At 36.7% G+C, this 10267-nt stretch overlaps 1 protein-coding gene across 1 annotated transcript; it reads right to left on the bottom strand.

The window, feature by feature from the left end:
* Nucleotides 1–4001: 4001 nt before the first annotated feature.
* Nucleotides 4002–6958, bottom strand: LOC129433765 (inter-alpha-trypsin inhibitor-like). The gene is made up of 5 exons (XM_073868803.1): nucleotides 6642–6958; nucleotides 5233–5430; nucleotides 4307–4483; nucleotides 4189–4221; nucleotides 4002–4092 (listed from the first exon to the last, which is right to left on the bottom strand). Exons 1-5 carry the CDS (start codon nucleotides 6712–6714, stop codon nucleotides 4058–4060), a joined length of 516 nt encoding a protein of 171 aa, XP_073724904.1. The 5' UTR covers nucleotides 6715–6958; the 3' UTR covers nucleotides 4002–4057.
* Nucleotides 6959–10267: the final 3309 nt, after the last annotated feature.

Here is a 10267-nt window from a genome sequence, read left to right as displayed (position 1 = left end):
GTAACTAGCTCGGGAAAACTGTAATAATATTACCATTTTCAGACGAGTAGTGCCTTACACTACTAGTTACTGAAAAAAGTAATATTATTACAGTAACACGTTACTTTGTAACGCGTTACACCCAACACTGGTCCTGACTACATTTTGAGGGTTGATTCTAAGGGGAAAATAGCACTTTGTCTTGCTCTCTAAAGTAATGGGATGCCCTACCCCTACACGTGCATGTGCAAAAGCGAGGGTTAAGGCAAAAATGTAGGGGAAGGGGAAGTATTGGGACGGGCCCTTAGTCTGCCTTTAAAATGTCCACCTCCACTCCATTTATAATCCTAAATTAGATGCACCTGTTTGAGATCGTTAGCTGCATAAAGACACATGTCCACCCAATACAATCAGTTAGAATCCAACTACTAACGTGGCCAAGACCAAAGAGCTGTCCAAAGACACTAGAGACAAAATTGTACACCTCCACTAGGCTGGAAAGGGCTACAGGGAAATTGCCTAGCAGCTTGGTGAAAAAAGGTCCACTGTTGGAGCAATCATTAGAAAATGGAAGAAGCTTAACATGACTGTCAATCTCCGTCAGACTGGGGCTCCATGCAAGATCTCACCTCGTGGGGTCTCAATGATCCTAAGAAAGGTGAGAAATCAGTCCAGAACTACACGGGAGGAGCTGGTCAATCCCCTGAAAAGAGCTGGGACCACTGTTTCCAAGGTTACTGTTGGTAATACACTAAGACGTTATGGTTTGATATCATGCATGGCACGGAAGGTTCCCCTGCTTAAACCAGCACATGTCCAGGCCCGTCTTAAGTTTGCCAATGACCATTTGAATGATCCAGAGGAGTCATGAGAGAAAGTCATGTGGTCAGATGAGACCAAAATAGAACTTTTTGGTCATATTTCCACTAAACATGTTTGGAGGAAGAAGAATGATGAGTACCATCCCAAGAACACCATCCCTACTGTGAAGCATGGGGGGGTAGCATAATGCTCTGGGGGTGTTTTTCTGCACATGGGACAGGGCGACGGCACTGTATTAGGGAGAGGATGACCGGGGATGATGCAAGATTTTGGGGAACAACCTCCTTCCCTCAGTTAGAGCATTGAATATGGGTCGAGGCTGGGTCTTCCAACTTGACATGACCTTAAGCAAACAGCCAGGATAACCAAGGAGTGGGTCTGTAAAAACCATATCATGGTTCTAGCGTAGCCTAGCCAGTCTCCAGACCTAAACCCAATAGAGAATCTTTGGAGGGAGCTGTTTCTCAGCGACAGGCCAGAAATGGACATTTTTCTTTTTATTTCTATTGAGAGTGAGAAGTCATGTGCCGATTTGGGCGGGGTCTGAGCCGGTCGGCCATGACGATAGGAGACGCTATCGGTTGCCAGGGGCAACTTCACAGAGGCGCGACTTCCAGAGCTCTTTAATGCCGCGTTCAAGCAACCTGTAACCCGTGAAAGTGCACTGGAACGGCCGTCAAACCCGTGACTTCCTACCTGTAAACTTGTACTAGATCGATGTACTCCCAGTTCCCAGCATTTTTTATTATTTCAGTAGGACAGAGAGGGATCTACAAATACGATAAAGCAATGAAAAAGATAAGGCGAAAGAAAAGAAACCTTACAGGAACAAGGTCACAAACAGCGTTGTACTGGCAAAGGTAAGTTTCTTCATATGCGTTTGGTGTATTGTAATTACCTTGCATTTTCAGACACTTCTTAACCAAAATGACAAAGTAATTAACTGCGACGGTTTTGTAAACACTAGATTGTAACGAGATGTTCAATGTACACAAACATTTCCAACATGTGTTGATGTAGGCTAAAGCAGTGTATGTTTAGGTATTTGGGTGATTCTCACGAAACCATTGAAACACCACGGCACTAATGATTTTAGCTTTAAAATGTGTAATATAGTAACATTAAAAAGCATCAGAATTAACACAATACCGTGTTCTACCTTGCACAATGTGTGATTTCAACATAAGAATTTATAATTGTAAATTTTATCTCATTTTCTGCTGAAATTCTCATTACCGCAATGTGTCCGGCTGTGTTTGAACATGCGTTATGTTGTAATTTAATCAAATTAACACAAAAATATTAAGAAAAAAAATAAATGGATGTTTTGCTAGACTACTTTAGATGACAGAAAAAATATTTACTGAATATTCATGTATAATAACAATGAAGAAAAATTAGGAAAATGATGTGTCCATGCCTGATGTTCTCATCCTCCGCAACACTTTTTGAGAACAGTTTAAGCACACATACAGAATTTTAATAAAGTTTGATTTTGAGTGACCAAGCACATGGACCAGTTACTTCAAGATGGCTACCAGGTAAGATCATTTTTTTACAGTTAATTTGAAATATTGTCTTGTCAGAATGCTTACACGACATTTTGATTATCATTACCGCAACAGATGCTTATTAAATGTTAATTTAATTAATAGAAGCATAATACTTTGATTTTAAATGCATGTGCAGAATCTCCAAAGTATGTTCTTTCAGGTTTGTCATGTCATTTTGAAAATATGTCAGTGTTGATGTTTTCTGACTGTTGCGGTAATGAGATTTTTTAGGACTAATTTTAAATTATGTTACAAAAAGTGTTAAATGATAAGTAAAAGTTTTTAAATAATGTTCCCATTTACTCCAGACTTTGTTTTTCAATGTCTGGTGGGAAAAAAAGTAAATTTAAGCAATTTTTACATTTTCATGCTTGACATTTTTAAAACCAAGTTTTCGTGAGAATCACCCATTTAGTTGTAATTTGATTTTTGCCCAATGACACATACTGTTGTACCAGGTTTTTGTGTTGGGGACTGCAAAGTGGACAAACCAGTTCTGGGTTGGCTATGGTAGTTAAATGTGTGATTGCAAGATGTAAATGTCCTGGTTAGATTAAAGCCAATAACAGTGTGGGTGACACTTTACTTGAAGGGGTGCATAAAACCTTCATAACACATGTCATGAATATGAAGGAGGTTTTATGCATGTTTATGACAACTGTCATTAAGTGTCATTCGTTCAATTATGACATTTTTAATGCAAATATGCCTTAACATTTTTTGAGATGTCTTTGTTATGCATATGGTGTCTCCATTTCGGTAACCTAAAAACTGTATTCCATTGTTCCTATATTTTCCATATGTATCATGTGAGGTACTGGAGCAGTTTTTAACGCAGCAGTGACTTCCAGGCATGGTAAAACTGTGTGGAATTGTGAGAACCTCCTCTACTACCGAGCTAACAACACACGTAAACGATCATGTTTTGCTGCCGAAATCCTGCCAACAACTCTCAATTGATGACATCTTCCCAGCCTTATGTCACCAGCTTGATTCATGGTGCTTGTATCCTGTGTGTACGTGTGTGCATCCCTCTGGGTATGTGATCCATGTGTTTGCTGTGTTTTTTTGTAGTTATGAGTGAAGGGTTATGTTTTTTGAGTTTTTTTATTTGAATTGTGGTGTTTATTTCTAATTGATTTTTGGTTATTTCTTTTTAGTGTTTATTGCAAAAGGGATGTTTCCTTATGTCTTAAAGGTTTTGCCACATGCAACGAACCAGCTACTGTAGGGAGATTTGAGCTGGCTGTTAACATCTTTGAGAGCTGAGACCAAGTTATTTAAATAAATAATTTAATTTCTATATGTTTGATTGTTGTGCGTATTATTTGTTGTCCTATTTTTGTAAAACTTTTTTTGTACCTTGAGTAATTTGAAGAGTTTTGATTTTGTGCCCGTGCACTAAATAAAGTTTTCTCTTTCAAATTAGTTTTGAAGGAGTGGCGTAGTGCTACACAATGATAACTACACTTGTGCTTATCATTCTCATCGCATGTCCAATCGCATCCAGAGGTAGGTTTACTTTGCAAACTTTTTCTAGTACACCTTTCATTCACAGAGCTGTAAAAAGATGGTATTTTAAGTATATCAGTAATTGTATATATTTAAGTACAGTGTTAATGAATCATGAGGGTCTTTGACCTTGCAAACCTCAGAGATGAAGGGGGTATGATATTGGCAGGTGTTCAAATTGTGTCTGAATTCTAATATGCTAAAATATTAGAGCCCAAGATAATTACTATAGGAGTTAAGTACAGTACAGTATAGATTCATATCAATGGTTTAAATGATATGGTTGAAGACAGATATTGTGTAGAAAAATTTAGATGCTTACCGACTGGTGCACTGGTTTTATCTGAAGGATTCTCTGTGTCACACAAAATATGTACATTAAAATGTGTTTTTTACATATAGAACTGAGGTTAAACAATGTAATTTTATTTTACACATACCTTCCGCCCTGTAACATGTAGCATTACAGTCACTAAATGAGAGGAAGCGATTTCCATTGCCTACACAACCAGACCAGAAGAAAGACTTGCATGTTTGATGTTCAGGGCTGTAGTAATATCTCATGTAGTTATTGAGACATTCGCCTTTTTTTTTAGGAAGTTTGCAAGCCTGAGTTTCTAGAAAAGATCAAAAGATCATTTTAAAACTCACATACCAGAAGTCTGATGAAAATGCATATTTTCTGTTTTATATTATTATAACAATTTTTGTGAAGATTTGAATTGAAAATGAATAAATGCATAGTTTTTTAATGGGAGAATGCTTGATCTGTAAATGCTGTATAATGCATCTTAATAAAATCAACTAGTGTGACACACTGTTTTTGTGAGTGTGCCAAATTGAAGTAACCACCAAAGACTGTAAAAAAATAGGTAACAACTCACTGCTATTATTGGGTAACGGTATCAATGTAAAAAGTTTCCCTTCTGTGCAAGTGTGGAATTGCATGTTGTAATTATTTAAAAATGTGTGAATATTCTACTGCAGAGGCGGTTTTACTCATTACTATGACGTCATAGTCACACACTTTTTAAAGTCGGTTGTTTTCTGGACTGAGTTTAAACAAAAGCTGTTTTTGAAATAACAAGGAAGTGTTTTGTAACGTACGTTATTATAGTATAACAACCTCTTAACTGTCAAGATCAATGAGAATTTGAATTATCAGCTCACAACCCATTTAACTATTAACCTAAAAAAAGTGCAAGGTTTACGGATAGTCAGTAGAATGGTATTGTTTTTTTTCTTTTCCACAGGGTGGCAGTATTTTATAAATTGTTAAGGAGAGATCTTTCTGTCTCTCTTTATTTACAGAAGACTGGGATACAAACAAAGCATTACTGTACACAAATCTATTATGAAGAATTACCATCCATGGGGTACAGGTCTGAAGCTCTAGCAGAACAGTTTCTCATGCACTGTTTCTCAGTTAGAAAGCGGTTTCCATTCCCACCCAATCCATTGTAACGGAAAGGGAAACATTTGTCTTTAGTCTGATCATAGTACATGTAAGTCTTAACATCAGCTCCCGATCCATCATCTTTTTCAGGCTCCATTCTGCATACATCTAGATTTTAGTAAACAGAAGGACAGAAACAATTACACCCTTGTTCTAAGATCTATGAACGCAATTTTAAAAATGTATTCAAGATGAGATGAGAAATTGTGTTTTCGTTAAATTTACATTATTTGTATTGCATTACACTAATAGAAACATGCTTGGAAGTCCAAGTGCAAATGACCATTGAATGATTAATGTCTATAATCATCATTCTTTACACATAAACACTGTATGCTTGTAGATGTTCATGTTTACTAGCATTTTACACCTGTACAACCTGAGATTAACTGTGTCTTACAAAAATATTAGACAGTGGTTTCATTGGTACAAATGGCATAAGGGCTACTTTTCTGTCTTTGCATATATAAAAAGAAAAAATAGGATCAGGTGTGCAAGTATTAACCTAAACAACTGATGATACCTTGCAATTCTCAGTAACTGTAGGTTGTGTTGGTTATTCAATACCTGAATAATTTTTATGTTTATGTTGACGTTTACTCATAATGTTGACGTTATGACGTTTATGTTTAAGCTAATGCATGTTATTTAAGATTTGATTAACCTATGAATTATAGAAACCAGCCCAGTCGACAGTAAAACATGTTATTATATATGACATTAAAACACTGCTTCACATAATGCTTTAAATTAAATAGAAATGTAGGATATTTTCCTGCATTTTATTGCAAATTGCAAAGTGTTTTTTAATTCTGTGAATTTTCTTGTTCATCATTATTAGGCCTATGTTTTAGTTGAGAAGCTTATTTCCCCCTTCCATTAACCCAACATGGCGAGATGACTTTAAGGTGTGACAATGAAATCCTACAGTATGTTCAAACAATAACCTTTGCTCATACACATATATTTTAACTTTACGCACTACAGAATAAGTGGTTTACATTTAGTTTGTTCAGTCGTTTGTTTAAGGGTTTACTACTCATCACACAATTACATACAAAACAGAAGACATTTAGGCATTTAGATTTTTTTTTTTTTTTAATAAAAAATAAATAGCCAAAGCATAGAAAAATCTGCTTTATTCTGGGTCACTTGACTCAATATTGCTCTGGTCCAGATTCCTTTCTACAAAATTGTTTTTGTTTCAGGGCCCCCTGGACCTCGAGTCCCTATAAACACACCCAACCTAAAGCTACAAGCTATGACCCTGCGTTTTTTTTTTTTTATCGTGTGTTATGAAAAATATAGAAAGCACTTACCCGGTTTCCCAGTCTGGGCCTGAATGTTGTGATAAAGAGCAAAAATGAACAAAATAAGGCCAAACTCCCTCATGGTGAACCACACAGTCGTGTGAACGCTGGCAAAGATGAACGGTTGAAAAATATAATGAAAGAAGGAAGGACATTTTACCCTTTGTACTTTACTATCGATAAGAGCAATAAACTTCAGGGAGGGTCCACTATAGAGTTTAAAAAAATGGCAACATGAAACATTGCCTCTTTAAATGTATATTAAATGTATAAACATGACATGTAGACCACATTAGTATTTGTACATAATGCTTGGAGTATTCACAAAGTAGAAATTGATTTAACTAGAGATTAAGTAGATATGCCAGAAGTCTAGTTTCACCATTCAGAATACAGTGAGACAACAATTAAACAGCAAAATGGGTGTATGTCATATTAATGACTCTCTGGAGAGTTCACATTACCAGTGCTGTACAATTTGCTTTGGGACAATTATTGAAGGGTTACCAATGAAAATAGTATCTGGCAAGATGCCAGTTAAAGGCTCAGCAATTTGATTCAGGTTTCAATGGCATGTACTTACAATGAAAGATAATCTGTCATAAGCAGTGACGGCTGATGACTCTTCCAAAGGGCGCGAATTCAAAATGTGTTCTGAGTGTCATGTGTGTTGCTCGTCATTTCAAAGTATGTGTTTGTTGCATCAAAGCTGTAAAAAATCGATCTCCTTTTGAGCTTTTGTAATGCATTTGTAAAGGGGACATTTCACAAGACTTTTTTAAGGTGTCAAATAAATCTTTGATGTCCCCAGATATGAATGTGAAGTTTCAAAATACCATATAGATAATTTATATAGCATGATAAAATTGGCACTTTGTAAGTGTGAGCAAAAATGTGCTGTTTTGGGTGTGTCCTTTTAAATGCAAATGAGCTGATCTCTGCACTAAATGGCAGTGCCATGGTTGGATAGTGCAGATCAAGGGGCGGTCCCCTTCTGACATCACAAAGTGAGCCAAATTTCAATGACCTTTTTTCTTTTACGTGCTTGCAGAGAATGGTTTACCAAAACTAAGTTACTGGTCTGATCTTTTTTATATTTTCTAGGTTGATAGAAGCACTGGGGACTCAATTATAGCACTTAAACATGAAAAAAGTCAAATTTTCATGATATGTCCCCTTTAAATAAATGATTTTATCTAAAAGACACCGGACACAATTATTGGAACTCCTAAACATTTTCATGAGTAAAAAATCTCTGAAGTATATTCCCACTGATATTAACATTTTCTTAGCATACAAGGCAATTAGAAACATGATGTTGTCCAGTCATGACTTCCAGTTTCACAGGATAAAAAATATTAAGTAAGACAAAGCCCAAATCCCCTGTATCATTTATTGCAATTGGTAAAACCAGTTCAAATGTGCAGCAAAAGATTGTTGAGCTACACAAAGTATAAAGTGACAATAGTTAAAACCAATCGATTTCCACAATCAGGGCAATAATGAAGATGATTTCATTGAGTGTAGATGTTGCAAAACTGCCTTAAAGGGACAATAAGTAGGATTTTCCCCATTTAGTGGTGAAATTGTATTTTGCATTCAAACGAATAGTGCTCTCTAGCATGTCGCTTTTCCAAATGCCTGTTGCAACTACGGTAGCCGTTATGTACTCACTGATCTCCTTGTGAGATCATCGGCAGAGGTCATTTGACACCAATGAGGACATATTTATTAATAAAGACATTGATTTTGACTAATAAAATACTTAAGAAACTACACATTGTCCCTTTAAATAGGATGTGTGTCTATATATAGTCTTAAAGCAACTCTAAAGAGTTTTTTTTACCTTAAAATAATGTTTCCAAAAAAGTTTCAGTCGAACGGCACTTTCACATTCGCTTTGCAGCCCTCTATCGGCCAAAACCGCACTAAAGAAGTTTCCAACCGTCGGGTCGCGGTCCTGTAGCTCAAGTGAAAACTACAAAAACTTGCTTTACGGCAGACCTACAATCCAATCAGAGCCAGCTATGCTGCAGTATTTACGACAGTGGTAATGGACAATTCCGCTCCCAACCTGTAGGGGGAGCAAAGAGCAAAAACTCTTTAGTGTTGCTTTAATGCTCATCCAAGAATCTCAGATGGAGAACTTCATTTTGATGTCAGAAAGCTTAAAAAAATAAAATAAATTAGCACCTACATAACCACAAGTAGTTTGAGACAGTGTTAGAAACAAATCCTCCGCTCTCATGCAAAAACAAACAACAGTATATTTATTTGCCATACTGGAACTTTAAACAGGACTGGGTCCTGCGGCCATATGGAGTAGACACTCCATGTCTACAGTTAAATATACCCCTGGATATTTATTGTTGTTGACCTACTTTTATAAAAAAAAGTCAAAACCTTGCTCTTAAAGTCAATGTCAAGACTTGCTCTGATAGAAATCTTATAATGGGTTGTGGTTAAATCGTCCATCAAGACATTGGTTCAAAAGAAACATCAAAATCAGGGTCTGCCATAGCCATCCAAGTTCCCTGACCTGGACAGAAAATGACTGGAGTGAACTGAAGAGAAGAGAGCAGCAACATACTGTATGAAGAGTCATATGTTGCTTCATACATATATTTACACACACACACACACACACACACACACACACACACACACACACACACACACACACACACACACACACACACACACACACACACACACACACACACACACACACACACACACACACATCATATTACAACATATATCATACTTGACATGGCAGATAACAAACTAAAGCCCTATTCCCACAGGACTAGTATTGTCTGGGGACCTCCTGTGATTTAGAAATTCCCCCGGTACATCTGAATTTTGTGTAGCGACTTCACATGGGATAAACAAAGCCTGTGATTTTATTCAAATTTACTGACTTATCTCCCAGATATGATTTCAAGGCTTTGCGAGCGTTAGTGGATTGTATTTTAAAACCCATTCTGCGATGTTGCGGCTGACAGCTCCATCTATAAATTTAAAGTTCTGCATTATGAATACTAATTATAAAACATTGACAAAGAGAGACTGGTAAGACATTAAATCAGAAATATGTAACAAATCCCTTAAAGGTGCATTGTGTACATTTTAGCGGCATCTAGTGGTGAGGTTGCAAATTGCAACCAACGGCTCAGTCCACTGTTCACCCCACGCTTTTGAAACGCATAGAGAAGCTATGATAGCCACCCCTGACAAACATATCATCGTTGGAAACAACTTAGTAATAAAGTTTGTCCGTTAAGGGCTTCTGTAGAAACATGGCGGCCCAAAACGGCGACTTCCATGTAAGGGGACCCTCGGTGTATGTAGATAAAAACGTCTCATTATAAGGTAATAAACACAAAACTGTTCATTGTGAAAGGTCTTTATACACCCCTGATAATATAGTTTTGTATATAATTTTGCATTTCTGTCAAGAGATCCTTCTAAAAATTACACACTGCACCTTTAAGTTGCATGAAAAAAAAGAATCAATGCATCTTTGTATGTGTGTGTGTGCTCCTCGGCTGCAGTGCGAGAGGTCACAAACAGAGAAAATGAAAAGATAGATAAGAGGGGGCACAGGTAACAAACACCTTGAAAAATGATAT

Source organism: Misgurnus anguillicaudatus, chromosome 6 (genome assembly GCF_027580225.2).
Source record: "Misgurnus anguillicaudatus chromosome 6, ASM2758022v2, whole genome shotgun sequence".
NCBI classification, from domain to species: Eukaryota; Metazoa; Chordata; class Actinopteri; order Cypriniformes; family Cobitidae; genus Misgurnus; species Misgurnus anguillicaudatus.
Note: the sequence above shows the minus strand (reverse complement) of the source record. Positions and strands in the feature narration are given on the sequence as shown.

Bases quoted from the DNA above. Each gene is read 5' to 3' on its own strand.
- LOC129433765 (XM_073868803.1), bottom strand. From the start codon at position 6,714: ATGAGGGAGTTTGGCCTTATTTTGTTCATTTTTGCTCTTTATCACAAC. The intron at 4,222-4,306 runs GTATGTGTAAAA...TGTGTGACACAG, and splicing joins TACATGTTACAGGGCGGAAG to AGAATCCTTCAGATAAAACC. The intron at 4,093-4,188 runs GTAAGCATCTAA...TAACTCCTATAG, and splicing joins TAAAACCAGTGCACCAGTCG to TAATTATCTTGGGCTCTAAT.